Source organism: Babylonia areolata, chromosome 18 (assembly GCF_041734735.1).
Source record: "Babylonia areolata isolate BAREFJ2019XMU chromosome 18, ASM4173473v1, whole genome shotgun sequence".
Classification (NCBI taxonomy): domain Eukaryota; kingdom Metazoa; phylum Mollusca; class Gastropoda; order Neogastropoda; family Buccinidae; genus Babylonia; species Babylonia areolata.
Window position 1 is genome coordinate 38,670,083 of NC_134893.1, and position 16,686 is coordinate 38,686,768.

Consider the following 16,686-nt stretch of genomic DNA (forward strand, 5'->3'; position numbering starts at 1 on the left):
TGTTAAAGACAAGCAAGTAGAGATCATCAGCGAATTTAAATTTCTTGAACTGATTATTCCCAACAATTTGAAATGGGAGAAAAATCAGAAAACATTGTTAAGAAAGCACAACAGCACCTGTATTTTCTTCGGCGCCTCAAAAAGTTCGGAATTAGAAAAGAAATCATGGTTGATTTCTACAGAGCAGTTATTGAAAGTGTGTTAACCTTTGCTATTACTGTTTGGTACCAAAACATTTTTAAGGCAGAAGTCACAGCCCTGAACAGAATCGTAAAAACTGCCACCGAGATTACCGGGGCTGATCTACCTTCTCTAGACAACATATATTATAAGTGGCTACTCAAAAAAGCAAAATCAATCAGCCAGGATGAATCACATCCAGCTTTTGGGATTTTTGAGATGCTTCCCTCTGGTCGTTGGTACAGAATATAAAGACGAAAACCAATTGCTTTGCCAATAGCTTTCCCCCCAAAGCATGCAATGCCTTGTCTTTCGAACAAATCCAGTATGATTACAGAGAGTTGTGCAACCAACAACCACTTACCTGAAGATCTAGTCATCAGCCCCATCCACATGTGATATGTAGCTTATGTTTAAATGTGTGTGTTTGTGTGTGTGTGTGTGTGTGTGTGTGTGTGTGTGTGCACAAGTTCTCATATTGATATACACATGTATGTGTCCTAAATTCTACTGTATCTGTGTTTGTGTATGATTTTTGATTTATGTTTGTACCTTTTATGTACTATCTCTCCCCCCCTCCTCCCCCCCTCCCCAATATTCCTTGTGACCCCAGTACACTTGGAAATAAAAATATGTTCTATACTATTCTATTCTATTCCATTAAGTCTTTCTGTTTTTACATGCAAGATGTACACAGACCTACATAGTGTCAAGTGAATGAGTAGAACAATGTCTACAATGCTTTTATATTCTGGTCTTCATTATGTTATTTAATATCTGTTTATTCCAACCATTTTTCCATATTGGCTACTTGTCTGTGCTGTAATATAACACCAGGCTAAATTTCTCTAATTTGTGGTAATGAAGTTATTCTTTTTTTATCTTGTCCTATACTGGTGACTAATACAGCAGATGACTGTGATATACATGTTTTGTGGTGGTGATTATTCTGTGTGTCCATTGTTGTCTTCAGTCCTTGAGTCATCGGTTATATTTGTGCAACTGTATTTCTGAAGTAATGGAACTGATCGATGGATCTTGGCCAGTGGTAATGAAAAAAAAAAAGGGGGGGAAAAAAAGAAGAAAAATTTTTTGGGGAATCAAAAACTGGATAATTATTTAATCCAGTCTCCATGTTATTCCACTTTGCAAATTTCTTGACTGAACTAAAGGATCTTTATGGTTTACCACAGTGTGTGTGTGTGTGTGTGTGTGTGTGTGTGTGTGTGTGTGTGTGTTAATGCATGGCATATGTATGTGTGTGTGTGTGCGCGTGCGCATACGTGGTATGTGTGCATGTACACATGGTGTGTGTGTGTGTGTGTTTGTGGTATGTTTGTAGTGTGTGTGTATGTTTCCGGTGTATGTGTATGTGATACCAAACAAAAAGAATGTCGGACATGTGATGCCAAACGAAAAGAATGTCGGACATGTGATGCCAAACGAAAAGGAAGGCAGGTTTGTTTGTTTTTTTGTTTGTTTGTTTTTTTGTTTGTTTGTTTTTTGTTGTTGTGTGTGTGTGTGTGTGTGTGTGTGTGATGGGTAGCTCAGTTGGTGATGGATTATTGAGCCAGATGTGTTAAGAAAGTGGGTGGAACGATTTAAAACCTATTGCCCTTTTGTGCTTGGTGAGTTATTTTCTTTGTTTCAAAACCTGTTTCTTTGTTTGTTTTTCTTTCTTTCTTTTCTTTCTTTTTCTGTTGATGAATCTGTGTTAATTGTCATTGTGGTAATGGGCTTTGTGTCATGAGCAAGGTGTTGGCAGTGGCCACAGTCTTGTTAGTTGTTATCATATATTTGTGTGTGTGTGTGTGTGTGTGAGAGAGAGAGATAGCTCCAGGCGTACACTCATCGCTTGATATATTATATATCAGAGATTGGCAATCTCTGCACTGCCTGTAATGAGGTCTTCTTTACATATGTTACCAGTGCAGTGTTCTAAAAATATCTGATACCACCACCACCACCACCAGCTCCAGGGTTGACCTGAAGGGTACAGCACAATTAAGTAGTGTCCCTCAACCCCTAACCCCCCCTCCCTCCCCACCCTGCCCCCAGTTGTGCGTTCATGGGCTGCAACTCCCACATTCGCTCATAGATCTTTGAGTTGGCTTTTATGACTGTTTTTACCCAACCATATGTGCAGCCATACTGTGTTTGGGGAGATATACAGTGCTAGGTATGTTTGTGTTACCTTGACCCACCATCAAACACAGACATGGACTGGGGGATCTTCATCATGGGTTTTTGATCTTCTGCATGTGTATGTACACACAAAGGGAATGGACATAGACTGACATGGGAGAGTAGAAAAAGTCATGTATTTTTATTATTCTTTTTTTTATTTTTTAATGTATACCTTTCTGTGAGTCACAGATTTTATTACCCTTTCTCTATCCTTTTGTGTGAATTTACAGATTACATGCATGTATTTGTGTGTATCTGAATGAAGATTGATACAGGATGCATACAAATTTCTGCAGAAATATTGCATGCACCCAGGACATAATATGCATATATGCGTGCAGGTGTTTGTGTGTGTGTGTGTGTGTGTGTGTGTGTGTGTGTGTGTGTGTGTGTGTGTGTGTGTGATCCTGATGTGTATATCTGCTAAAGTCTGTTGGCAGTGACAGGTTAAGCCTGAGCAGGGTGAGGGAGGGGAACAGTGTTATCAGAGTGATGATGCCTTGAAGTGACTGCAACAAAATCAGCAAATATCTTCCCATTTTTTTATTTTCATTTTTTATTTTCCTCAAGGCCGGACTAAGCCCGTTGGGTTACACTGATGGTGAGGTGTGTGCTTTGTAGATGTGGTGTTGCGAGTGTGAATTTGTTGGAATGCTGTGACACCTCCTTGAGTAGCAAGCAAACAAAAACAAACTACTATATCATGATGATATACATGCATGGTTTATGATTTTTTTACCTCCCCAAAAAATAACAAAAAACAACCCAACCAAACAAAATACAAAAAACAAAACAAAACAAACAACAACAAAAAAAACAACACAAAAAAACACCAACAAAAACACAAAAACCCACACTAGAATAAAACAAATACACAAACAAAAAGAAACAAAACAGAAAAACAAGTGTATTATGATATGTTTTATTTACTAATTTCAGGACACACCCACCAACACACACACACGCACACACACACACACACACAAACGTTAGAAAAATAAAACAAAAACTAACCCACCCCCCACCCACCCCCCCATAAAAAAAAAGAAAAAGAAAAAAAAATCAAGCACTGTATGTTATTATTCACATGTTCCAGGTCTTCAAAGAATACGTGACGAAGGCAGAGGAGGCGTTACGGGGAAGCACACACACAACAAAAGCTCCAAAAGCTGAACCAGGTGGCACCAGCACAGGCACCGGCACTGAACAGACCCCCACCTCCACACCTGGCCCTCCTGTTGTCAGTGCCGCCCCCAGTGAGGAATGGCTGGCTGAAACCAATGCCTTGAAGACAGAAAAGGTAAGAGACGTACTTGAAAGCTGATATGAACCTCTTTTGTTTGTGAGGGGTGGTGTTACAGGGCTGAGATTAACTGATTCAGGGCTGAGATTAACTGATTCAGTTGGTGAGGGGTGGTATTACAGGGCTGATATTAACTGATTCAGTTGGTGAGGGGTGGTGTTTATTAACGGGGCTGAGATTAACTGATTCAGTTGAGGAGGAGGAGGGGGGTGGGGTATTTATCAACGGGGCTGAGAATAACTGATTCAGTTGATGATGGGGTGGTATTATAAGGTTAAAATTTAACTTATTCTTTTGAGGCCATCTTGTAAGACATAAATATATATCCTGTAAGATATATATATAGAGAGAGAGAGAGAGAGAGAGATGGAGAGATCTTTTTTCTTCTTTGAGTGCCCATGTGAAAGTTGAGTGGATGTTTTTTTCATTTTCTATATTGTCTATTGTTTTACTGTTTTGCACTTTTGATTTACTGTGATTTTTTCAAAATTAGAAATATGTTGATCTTGAACTACGCAAATGAAACAGCTAATGTTTTTGTCAGATTAATGCACTTGTACAAAAAGATGAAAATGTGTGCATGCACACATGTGTATGTGAATGGTTGCATGCCTGCGCGCACACACACACACACACACACACAAGCACAAATGTTGAGACATGTAAGTAATCCAGAAATGTACATACTCAAACATCCATATGCACAATAACATCTGTACGTGCACAGTCAAACACATATAAGCACAATTACACACACACACACACACACACACACACACACACTCATGCACACACACCCAACTACGCTTACCCCCCCACCCCCACCCCACCAACACACACACACATGCACACAGATGCTCCAACACACACACACATACACACCCCATCCCACTTCTCCCACATGCACATGAAGGAAAAGGCAATGGGATGGGTCTTCAAGTGGAAACCATATCAGGCACAGGAAGCAGCTGATCTGATGTGTCATGATACATGCGTCAGTGCATGTGTACCCACACTGGAGGGAAAACACTGCCAAGGAACAAGGGCCACAGAACGCTATGCGCTAACACAACACAATAACTCACTGGGACCAGGATTTTTACTCCCACTTCCACTACACCTTTGGTGATGGTCTGAGCGGCTAGTTGTTTGGATTAGACAGTAAACTGAGGGCCTGTCTGCAGCATTGACTTAGCACACAAAAAAGAATCCAAAGCAATAAAAGGGTTGTCTTTGGCAAAGTTTTATAGAAAAAAATCACTTTCTTAGTGAAAGAAATACATTTCTTGCTGACAGAAAAATGGGGGGAAATATGATTGGTGCTGCACTCTCACCAGGGATAGCAGCCCAAATTTTTCACACACAGAAAACTTGTGACAAAAAAGAATGCAGTACAGTATAAAGCTTTGTATTCAGTAAGATCATATCATTTTGGGCATTGGCATTGCAGCAAAAAATATTGTTTATGGAAGGGTTTCTCAGTTGTTCTTAAGTGGATTTTTTATGCTATATTTATTTACAATTTATTCATTTGTGAGCAGGCTCGAGTCAATGGTCTGAGCTGCTTGATAACATGATACAAAATAATGGTGATAGCACTTTTTGTGTATCAAAAACAAGTTGCATTTTTTTGTCTCCAATAATTTTTTGTTGGTGGTATATTCCAAGCCCATGTTTTAATTCAAGGTTGTTGTTTTTCTTTCCAGCAAAGGAAAGCTGCCCTAAAAAAGATGCCAAACAAAAAGAAAGGCAGGTTGTGTGTGTGTGTGTGTGTGTTTGTGTGTGTGTGTGTGTGTGTGTGTGTGTGTGTGTTACTCTCTGTGTGTGCATGTGCTGATGTGTGTTATATTCAGGAATGGAAGGGGTGGGTTATATGGTGGGTTTGTAGATGGGTCTGTGAGGATATACATCTTATTCAAAAGGCATGTGTGGTTTCCTTTGTTTAACCCCTAGGCTGCCTATATGACGAGATAACTCATCATGGAAAGCATGTACGCTTCGCTGCCACAATGACAAGATAACTCGTCATCGAAATATTCTGACTTTCCCTGCTTTGCATTCAGTTCGTTGACAAAAATGCAGGTAGCTTTAGCTTGGGGAATCTTTCTAGATTCTATTCATAGCTAGAAACACCATCTGCGTTATAAGGCAGTCCTTCATTTGAACGTTTTGGTTGGGTTACTGGCCGCAGCCTTTGCCTGCCTCCTCTCCTCGCTCGCTCAACAAAATGTCGGACTGACTCTGTGCTCAAGACATGCTATCGTGGTGAACTAAATCAACCAAGATTACTTTCTTTAGCTGATGCTCAGAAAGAATTGAAGCATAAATTCGAAGGAGTAGACAGTTGTGAACATTTATAGGACGATTTGATAGAAAATAAAGGGAGCGATCAAGAGAGTGGCCAAGATACGACTGTCAGTGAGTGATCACGGCTGTTCAGCTCTAGCAGACAACAGAAGTCACCGAATTTTTAGCAGGACACAGTTTGAGCTATTTTCTTGGCACTCAGCCAACGCGGTCTGATGAGAACTGGATAAAGTGACCGTGTGAGAGGGGTGAAGAGGAGGGGGGTGGAGACTGAGGGGGCGTGGCCTCACATCCATATTATCACTTGCAGAAGTTACAATGCATTATGTATCTATTTCTTTTTCAGTTTTTTTTTTACATTGTGGCTGTTCTAGTATGATTTTGTGTGTGCAGATATCCATTTGTCCAGAAAATATGATATTTTAGTGCGAATTACCTGACGAATGTTGTAATGAACAAGTTGAAAATGTGACAAAAACAAAACACTGATTTCAAAACAACCGCATGTAACTAAAAATATATAAAATGGGAAAACATCATGTGTTTTGTATTCTTTATGCATTTCCCTTTCAGAAAATATATACTTTTAAGGGTCTTTCTCCAATAACAAAGAACACAGAATTTTTTGAAAATTTATACCCGTTTTTTGTGAAAAAAACCCTGGCAAATAGATTTCACTTAAATCTTATTTTCCTGGCAGCGAAAGGGTTAATCAGCACACACTAGCATGTTAGCAGTATTCTTGTAATTTGACTGATGGTTTATTAAGATTGATATCAGTGTGATTAGAAATTAATTGCAAAAGCATCTTGTGACGACATAGCATGTGAACAAACCATTTCAGAAGGGATAGTCGAATGAGAGTTATTCATTCTAGCTTAGTGTTATGTTACTACTATCAGTCCTGATATGGCCCTGTGTAGTCGGCTGAACTGTGACTATGAGCTACAATGTTACAAGTATACTCATAAGTGGTCAGATATGAATGGATCTGTGTTAAAGTATTCTCATAAATCGGTTGGAATGTGAATGTGGTTGTATTTCTCTCTCACGTCTTCTCTCACACTTTAAAAAAAAAAAAAAAAGCAGTAAAGCCAGAACTGCCAATATTAGCAAAAGTCATGCACTCCGCCCCCCCCCCCCCCCCCCCCCCCTAGTTTCTAAATCAGTTGCAGTATGTATGTAAGAGTGTGTGAGTGTGTTGTTGACACTGTAAACACGCAACCTAAGTCAGTAAGCGTGGAAATTTTTACACACCCAACATAAATCAAGTTCGTTGATTTCTTTTCAGCAAAGAATCCCACGCCTGTGGTAAGTCGCTCTCGGGATTCCTCCGACTCTGATGTTGACTCGGACTCCAGTAACCTGAGCGAGGACACCCAGTTTGCCAGCAACTATGCCAGTGTCAAGAGGAGGGGGCAGGCGGCAGCAAGAGGAGGGCGACCGGCGGCCCGGAAAGGGAGTAATGTGGTGCAGGTTAATCCATCAGAGCCTGACCAGAGTAAGGACGTCCTGCACCAAAATTTGGGGTTTAAGAGAGTCGGTGATGCTGGTTATAAGGTAGGCGTGTGTGTGTGTGGGAGAGGGGGTTGTTTGTGTGTGTGTGTACGTGTGTGTTGTATCTGAGAGTGTGTTTTCTGCAGACCCATGAAACTGTGGTTACAATCGTTTCAATTGAAATTGTCAGCTGACACATGGATATGTCGTGCAAGCGACTTTAAAGCATGATCTTAGTGCAGGCAATTCCACTTATGTTCTGGGGTTTTTTTGTTTGTTTTTTGTGCAAGGAACAATTATAATTACACACATTTGTCTTTAACAGATTTAATGGTATGTCAGATTTCTGTACAAGTGAGGAGAAAGTAGCTTTGAAGTTAATGTACCATTTACAGAATGATATTTATTTAAACAAGAAAAGTCCTTTTAGTTATATGTTTATCTGTGTTTCTTGTCCTAGATAGTTTTCTTGCTTTCTTTACTTTTTTTTCCATTTTATTCTTTTGCAACCATCATATATTTTATGTTGATTTTCCCAAACAGAATCGGGCGAATGGAATGGGGCTGGATGATTTTTCTATGGGTAAGTTGTAGTATACTCACGTTTTTATATTGATTTTTATCTGTATGTTCAGATTTTAAACAATTATCGAATATACCAGCTTTTAGACATATTACATATTACACTTGCAGGTGCTACAAAGTACACACTCACGTTTTTATATTGAATTTTTTTCTTGTGCCATTTTTCTCATGCTTTTGACGGGCATTACAGATTTTCTCTGCCCCCATTGCATAAACCACACTGCAACTTGTTCTCGTTTCTTTTTTTTTCCAACTTGCATCAAAGTTTATATTGAAACTTCATCATTGTCAACAGTTCTATTATTCATAAAGCAAACAGTTTGAGTTTAGCAGGATAACACAACACACTGCACTAAACAATTGTAGTGCACTACAATGAAAATGTTGAAGGTTCAGGGGTACCAAGGCTTGTTCTGTCTCAGTTTAAGTTTCAGAGGTGTTAAAGCTTGTAGATTGATCTATATACACTACATCATATCTGCTAAAAAATAGAATGATCACAGGATATGATGATGATATGGATACTTACATAGTGCCTATCCGAGGTCAGAAACCAAGCTCTAAGTGGTTTACAGAGTCATTTGCACAACAGGCTGCCTATCTAGTTAGAGCTGACACTCATTTGGTGCTCATCGTTTTTTTCCTGTGTCATTCAGTCAGGTTTCACTTGCACCGACGTGTAATATCTTGTGTATGACCATTAATTTTACTTTATTTAGTCTGCCATGTACATAGCCATACTCTGTTTTCGGGGGTTTGCATGCTGGATATGAGCTTGTTTCCGTAACCCACCAAACGCTGACATGGATTACAGGATCTTTAATGTGCATATTTGACCTTCTGCGTGCATATACGCACAAAGGGGGTTTATCAGGCTCGAACAGGTCTGCACATATGTTGACCTGGGAGATAAGAAAAATCTCCACCCTTAACCCACCTGGTGTGACGGGGATCAAACTCAGGCATGTCTGTAACCATGTGACCACCACACCATACACTGTGTCTAGGGCTCAGCATTGGAAGGTGGGGCCCAATCCTCTCCTTCTGCCATTTTAACCTTCCCCAACCAAATCATGTACCCATTCACACCTGGGTGGAGTGCGGAGACTTGGAGTAAAGTGCCTTTACACAAGGACACAATGCCAGGTTGAAACAGAGGATCGAATCCTGGCCACTGGATCATAAGTCCAGTGCCTTACTGGTTCTGTAATGGTGCCTGATATCCACTATACAGATTGACGTATTTACAAATGTTGTACTGACAGTCAATTACAAAGACACACGCTCACACACACACACACACACACACACACACTGCAACACAAGCTGGGTAGGAGCGACACTCACAATGGAGATGGATCGGAACAACACACAGACCAGCTGGACAGACAAGCACACTTGCACACAAGCAGAAGCAGTGACCACAACACTGGTGTGTGAAAACCAAACACCGTTTTGTCTTCACCAGCTCAGGGTCACGGGGGTGCCAGGCCCAAGACGACATCACAATACGCTGTAGACCCAAGCCTGCCCCCTGTCAACACCTCCTGGCCACTGGAGGACTCCTATCAGTTTAGGCTGGCTTGTAGAATGTGAGTACTGCTCCATGACACAAACTGCCTTTGTCAGTATTGATACGTCTCAGTTTTCTTTCCTGTGTCATTTTTCTGACCCAGCTTCCTTCTGAGTGTCTCTGTGACCCAGCCCCTATGTGTGTCACTCTGTCCCAGCTTCCTTCTCAGTGTCACTGTGACCCAGCCCCTATGTGTGTCACTCTGTCCCAGCTTCCTTCTCAGTGTCACTGTGACCCAGCCCCTATGTGTATCACTCTGACCAAGCATCCTTCTCAGTGTCTCTGTGACCCAGCCCCTATGTGTATCACTCTGACCCAGCATCCTTCTCAGTGTCTCTGTGACCCAGCCCCTATGTGTATCACTCTGACCCAGCTTCCTTCTCAGTGTCTCTGTGACCCAGCCCCTATGTGTATCACTCTGACCCAGCTTCCTTCTCAGTGTCGCTGTGACCCAGCCCCCATGTGTCACTCTGACCCAGCTTCCTTCTGAGTGTCGCTGTGACCCAGCCCCATGTGTGTCACTCTGACCCAGCTCTGCTTGTGAGTGTCCTCTCCCTTTCAGTGTTCGACATTGTGTGTCACAACTGAGGAAGGAGCAGAACGTCAAAAGATTATCGGTGTTGTGCCATTGGTATCATGTGTTGCCTTTTCAGAACAAACTGTGTGTGTGTATGCATGTGTGTGTGTGTGTGTGTAAAGAGAGAGAGGGAGAGAGATCTTGTTTTTCTAACATTACCCTGTATTTATTTGTCCATAATATATGATCTGATTCATTTTGGTTTAACTGTCTCTGTAACTTTCTGTGAGAATGGGTCAGGAAATTCCTAAAAATACTCATCTAAAAATTTCTTTTCAATAGGGGTATTTTGAATTTGAAATGAAATCATAGATGAGAATTCATGATAATCTCAGGTCAGCTCATCAGCTTTTGAATAATGATGATATTTTATTTCATTTGATTGTATTCCCTGTTGACAGCTGTTAGATGTATTTACTTTGGACTAGTACCTATTGTGAAAAGTTGGGAGAAAAAACATTTTCTGTGTGTATTGTGTGCTGCAGTTGCTTTATCAAGACCGGTGAAGGTTACAAAGGCTACACCTTCACTCCCAACTTGGAGCACAGATGTGACAAAGATGTGTTGGTCATTCGGCGTAAGGACAACCAGTCCTTGAATTGGATCAAAATACGACCAATGCCACCGCTTTTGAACAATAGATTCTCGGAATTTAAGGTAACTTGTAATGTTTTGTTGGTTTGACATCATTCATTCTTCATTATCATTTCTTGTTTTTATGTATATTATTTTAAAAGTATGTTTATCATTCCATTTGCCCATATCTTTGGGTTTGCCATCTCCTTACACTTTTTATTTGATTGTGTGATTTACGGAGTGGTTACACCAGTGTGTAAGACTACTGATGCTTGAGAAAAGTAGGGTATGACAGCAAACAGTGTTGTTGAGTGAAAATAAGTGGAAGGGTGGGACTTAACCCTCTTGAATTCACATATTTCTCGGAGAAACTTTTCGTAGTGTTTGGCTGAGGCTGGAGTGAATGCAAGAGATTAAAGGATGGAGGAAATGGTGATTTTTTTTTTTTTTTTTTTTTTTTTCCATGTTTGATCTCGATATGTTACACCATCATGAATTATGAATGGTGCTGGTTTCAAGAGAGAGAGAGAGGGGTGATACAAGTTTAATTTCTGTTTCAGTTGCCCATTTCCTGGTAACAGATAAGGATGGGGTGTTCCCCTTATTGCTTCAGAAACAGAACAAATAATGAGGGCATACAAGTGTGGGGAAGGGAAAATGAAATGTGGAGCACTAAAGAAGAAAGAGTTTATGGTCTAACGTTTGAGCAGAAGCTAATTCATTTTAAAAGAAAAAAAGAGTCCAGTAAAGATCATAGTGGTGAGGTGGTGTACATTCAGTCACTGACATGGTAATTCAGTCTGCAGGGCACGGAGGTTTCACTGCCTTAATCATTCTAAGCGTGGGATGGTGGTGAAATGTGTGAAGATGTGTGAGAGTGGCTGAAAGGGGGAGAGCACTCCTCTTTCTCTGTCTCTGTCTCTCAATCTCTGTCTTTCTCTGTCTCTGTCTCCCTGAGTCTGTATGTGTGTGTTGGGAACAAATTGATTGGAGCTTGTTACAGTCAAGTGTTTGTGTGTTTAAGTTTCATTGCATTTAGATGATTATTTCTGAGAGTGTTATTAGTAGGCATACAGCAAGTTGATATAATACTTTTTATACTGCTATCTTCAGTGGTTTGGGAGAAATGACTGAACCAAGATCTCAAGCAATTGTCTTTTTCCATTTCTCTGGAAATTTTCTCAGCATACAGCATAGCAAAACCTGTCAGCAGTGATAGGGTCCAGCTGCCAATACAACAGTTGATGCGTGTTGACCTGATGAATGTATGATCTTTTGCAGATGTGTCAGCAGTTTGTGAATGCCATGCCATGCAAGATAGGAGAACAGCGCTGCACTTTCCCACATAATAACAATGAAAAGAACCTTTGGTACAAGGAACGGGAAGGAACCTTTTCTCATGCAAAATTCATGGATGAGCTTCATAGAAATGGCATTGGTGAGTTTGTAGTCTTGGTATTTGGGAATGGAATTGGTGCTTGGATAACAGTGGTTGATCAACACATAACAGTGGCTGAATATACTTGTTGATCAACACATAACAGTGGCTGAATATACTTGTTGATCAACACATAACAGTGGCTGAATATACTGGTTGATCATCACAAGTGGCTGAATATACTGGTTGATCATCACATAAGTGGCTGAATATACTGGTTGATCATCATATAAGTGGCTGAATATACTGGTTGGTCAATATATTAACACATAACAGTTGCTGGAAATGCTGGCTGATTAACACATAACAGTGGCTGAATATACTAGGTTGATCATCACATAACTGGTTGAATATAATTATTTCAACACATAACAGTGGCTGAATATACTGGTTGATCAACACATAACAGTGGCTGAATATACTGGTTGATTAACACATATCGGTGGCTGAATATACTGGTTGATCAATATTATTAGCACATAACCTTGGCTGAATATACTGGTAGATCTGTACATTGGTATTGCACTGAATACTGGCTGTCAGACAGAGAAAGAAATAAGCAGGAGAAAGGCAGGTATGGTATTCTTTTTTATATCTTGGATGCATTACTTTTAGAATTGACAGTTTTGGTGCCAGATTCATAATGATTTATTAGCCAAGAAGAGATCCGATTTCTGTTGTATATACAATGTAGTTTAACCCTCAAAGTGCTGGATATAATAAAACATACATACAGAAATCATGCTTAAAACAAAGGGATAGTTTGCCTCCGCTACCTGTGCTCTGATTTGGGGCATTTGTATGCTTATCAGTAAGAATAAATAGGTAAACCTATACATTTTTGGAAAGTAGAGTGAATGAAGAATCAGATAAAAATAATAAAAAGGCTGTACCTTGTAAGTAGTTGGAGATATTCCACAAGATATAAACAACAAATTTTGCACACTTGTTTTCCAAAAAAGTCAACCACAATGTTTATAGGTATTTTCACATCTTTTACAGAGTCAAAATCTCAAAATTGGCATTAAACTGTGCAGAAAATGTTCTGGCTGCAGAATCATGATATGAATATAACTGAAACAATGAAATTATATAAGCATTGTATTATTTGTTTGAGACACGCCCACCGACACCACGCACGCGCACATCTACGATACTTTATGCAATCACAGGCAAAAACAGAAATAAATGTTTTCTTTTAGCTCATGTTGCTTTCAAAAGCAGCAAGAATGCTTTAAATCAAAATAATTTCCAGTTTTCTAGCTTGATTTGGTCAAGAAATTGCAATAGACCCATGCCTAAACCACTTTACCACCCCTCCCCACCCCCATCACCCACCCCCCAGTTTTTGTGGCTGGAGACACAAAACTGAATGAACAACAAGCAAGCCAGCATGCCCAAGTGTCAAAATAACAAAGCCGTTTTCACCAGAATCCCTGTCAGCAAACAAATCATCACTGGTGACAAGGCCACTCATTTCCTGAGCTTTGTCAACTTCATTGTCACTCATTGTTTACAAAAAATACGAAGATCTGGACTTATAAACTCGGTCAAAGTTTGTGCAAACACAAGCATGGAGGCAGTAACACCAGAATGAGGCAGTTTTACGAAGGCTGCCGAGTATAGCCGTACGGTGTCGGACCTTATGTAAACAGAGCCACGATCGTGGCCCATCGCACTTTACCGGGAAAGCCACGATCGTGGCTCATCGCGCTCTCCGGGTTAAGGAGTTTATGAATGAGGAGTGTGGGGATGGTGGTGGTGGTTGGGGGGGGGCGGGGGGGGGGGGGGGGGTGCTTGATTGATGACTTGAAAAACACCCTTTGGAAATTTTTGTATATCCTGGTTACAATTTGTCCTAGAGCAATGCCAACCTTTACACAGGAAGGATAGTTTGTTGTCAGTAGTGTCACTTGTTTTTGATTTTATTACTTTTTTTTTTTATATATATACATTTATTGGTATCTTTCCTGTTTTGTAGTTTGAATAGAAGACAGTGGTTGGTCCAGAAGTGATTAAATATTATCCCAACTGAACTGGTAGTAACATGATATGTGTGATGAATGTTGTATGTGATGATACTCTGTGTGTTTGAACAAAAATTAGTGTTTGAGTGGTTGGGTGTTTGTGTTTTGGTAATGCATCTGAGAGTTCATTTTATAATTGAAATGCATGTTTCACAAGTCAGTTTTTACACTGTACAGCACAACTGAACATGTCATCCATGGAAAGGCACTGTATGAATTGAATAATCATTACTGTTAACATACTTCAAAAGTGATTGTATTCTGCTTGCCATTGCTCTCAACATGTGACATTCAGGAGATGTTTTTTGTGACTGTGGGCAGACAATTCAGAGCAGCTGGCGGCACATAAAGCTGTACAGAAGACAGTCCCAAAGCAAATCCCTGGCCTCAATTTCAAGTCAGGGTCTCGGCAGCGTCTGTCCTCCCCTGCACCCATAGAGCAGCGGCCGCCACGCCCACCCTCCCCCAGCCAACGGATGACTCCCCCCCCACGACCCCCCGCCCCCGTCTCTGTCACCAGGCCCCCCCCTTCCCAGCCACCACCTTCCTTCCAAAGAATGCCAGTGCCACCGCAGCCACTTGTTACTCCAGCAGCATCGCCATACGTAGTGTTGATCCCTCCGGTTTCTGTGGCTCCTGTGCGTCCTGCTGTTCCCAGACCTCCAGGCAATGTGAGATTGATGTGGAGATTGTTGACATGATGTTCTGGTGTTTTGTCATTTCTCTGTGCTGCCACAAGTAGGAGTGTTTGTGTGCGTGCATGCGTGTGTGTGTGTGTGTGTGTGTGCTTGTGTGTGTGCATGTGTATGTGTGTGTGTGTGTGCGTGAGTGAGTGTGAGTGAGTGCGAATGTTAGTTGGTCATTGATTTAACGTCTCTTCACTGAAGTGATTTTAGATTGGGAAAAAATGTGCAGTGTATGTGTTTACATGTATGGGAACATGTACTAACTGCATACAAATGCAAATGTGACATGAAATATAACTTAAGAACGTGTGTGTGTGTGTTTGTGCATTAATGTGTAATTTTAGTACTGATGAAAACGATTGATAATTTTATCTTGATAGAAGATTACAGGACTAAAAAGAAGCAGTTGTTGATTTTTTAGCACATTTCCACCACAGGGTCGAAACTTAATTGCGAGAAGTTGTCCCAGAATGTGAAAGGCCAGCCAATCGTTTTCAGAACTTTTGGAGTGACCTTTACTGGTGGTTAAGGTTTTATGATGATAATCTGTTTGCATATTGGATTGTGATTACTGACAATTTTTTGTTTGTTAGTTTGTATGGTACAGTTTTTGCTTGTTAGTTTTTACTTCATGTATGGTGTGGTGTTTGCTTGTTAGTTTTCATTTTATGAATGGTGATGGTTTTACTTGTTAGTTTTGACTTCGTATTGAGTACAGACTGAAGGCATGGAATTTCAGTGTCTGTTGGACAGCTACCTTTTTCATTTAAATTTGGGCCTCTTGGCCATGGTAACCAACAGTCCAGCTCTCCACGGATGTTTTCCTGTCCACTCTTCCACTCTGTTTTTAGCTAGTGTGAGTGGAACTTATATCAGAGTTCACTTCTGGATTTTAAGAAAATTTGATATCTGGTGGATTTGTTTTTTTCTTCTGATTGTCAGGCATCTTGGGCCAGTAGTTCCTACCCTCATCAGCCTCCGCCCCAGCTGCCCTCATGGCAGCAGCCCAAGCCAGCAGCCACAGCTCCCAGCAGACCCGCTTCTTCAAACCTCCCCTCCCTCGCCAGTCTTCACAACTCTCTGAAAGATTATGACTATAAGATTGTATGTCCTGTATGTTTCAAGTTTGAAAACTCACCTGGCAGGTACAGCTATAACCACATTGACCATGTCTGCGATGAAAACGTCCTGGCCGTGAAGAACCGGAACTCCCCCAGCTCTCCCTGGATGCGAGTGCGGGAGCGCACCAACCATCGCGATTTTCCGGGGAAGTACATCATGTGTAAGAGCATCACAAGCAACAACCCCAAACTGTGTCGCTACGGGGAGTTTGAGTGCAGTTTTGCCCACAACGAGGCCGAACAACGCGTGTGGGGCATGGAGAAGTGGGGCAAGTTCTCCATCACCGACTTCATCCTGCAGAACCGCAAAGCGGAGTCGGCACGCGGGTTCTCGGCAGCTGAGCTGCTGAAGAAATACGGGGGCTTCTTCACCAATGTGTGTCGGAAGTGCTTCTTTGGCCGCCCTCCTCGCGTCAGTGAGGCTGGGCCCAATAATACATGCAACGGTAAAATGGCAAAAGGGGAAAAGGGTGGGTGGGGGTGTGTGTGGGACATGAGGTGCGTTAATTGTTTTTCTAGTCCCAGACTTGTTTGGCTGGTTCCCTGTTTCAGATTGATTTAAAGTCTTGATTTGTCATTGTGGCATCTTTGATTAATAGGTATTTCAACCCTCACTTTGGAAGCTTACA

General features: G+C 41.1%; 1 protein-coding gene across 4 annotated transcripts in view; it reads left to right on the plus strand.

The window, feature by feature from the left end:
- Nucleotides 1-16,686, plus strand: part of LOC143292745 (3'-5' exoribonuclease HELZ2-like) — a 99,542-nt gene that overhangs the window by 18,547 nt on the left and 64,309 nt on the right. For all 4 annotated transcript variants that reach the window (XM_076603285.1, XM_076603288.1, XM_076603287.1 and 1 more), the window contains 9 exons: nucleotides 3,464-3,667; nucleotides 5,377-5,419; nucleotides 7,269-7,537; nucleotides 8,018-8,057; nucleotides 9,528-9,651; nucleotides 10,695-10,866; nucleotides 12,067-12,223; nucleotides 14,572-14,921; nucleotides 15,879-16,503. In XM_076603285.1, coding sequence (XP_076459400.1) covers nucleotides 3,464-3,667; nucleotides 5,377-5,419; nucleotides 7,269-7,537; nucleotides 8,018-8,057; nucleotides 9,528-9,651; nucleotides 10,695-10,866; nucleotides 12,067-12,223; nucleotides 14,572-14,921; nucleotides 15,879-16,503 — 1,984 coding nt within the window. The remainder of the gene's footprint in view (nucleotides 1-3,463; nucleotides 3,668-5,376; nucleotides 5,420-7,268; nucleotides 7,538-8,017; nucleotides 8,058-9,527; nucleotides 9,652-10,694; nucleotides 10,867-12,066; nucleotides 12,224-14,571; nucleotides 14,922-15,878; nucleotides 16,504-16,686) is intronic.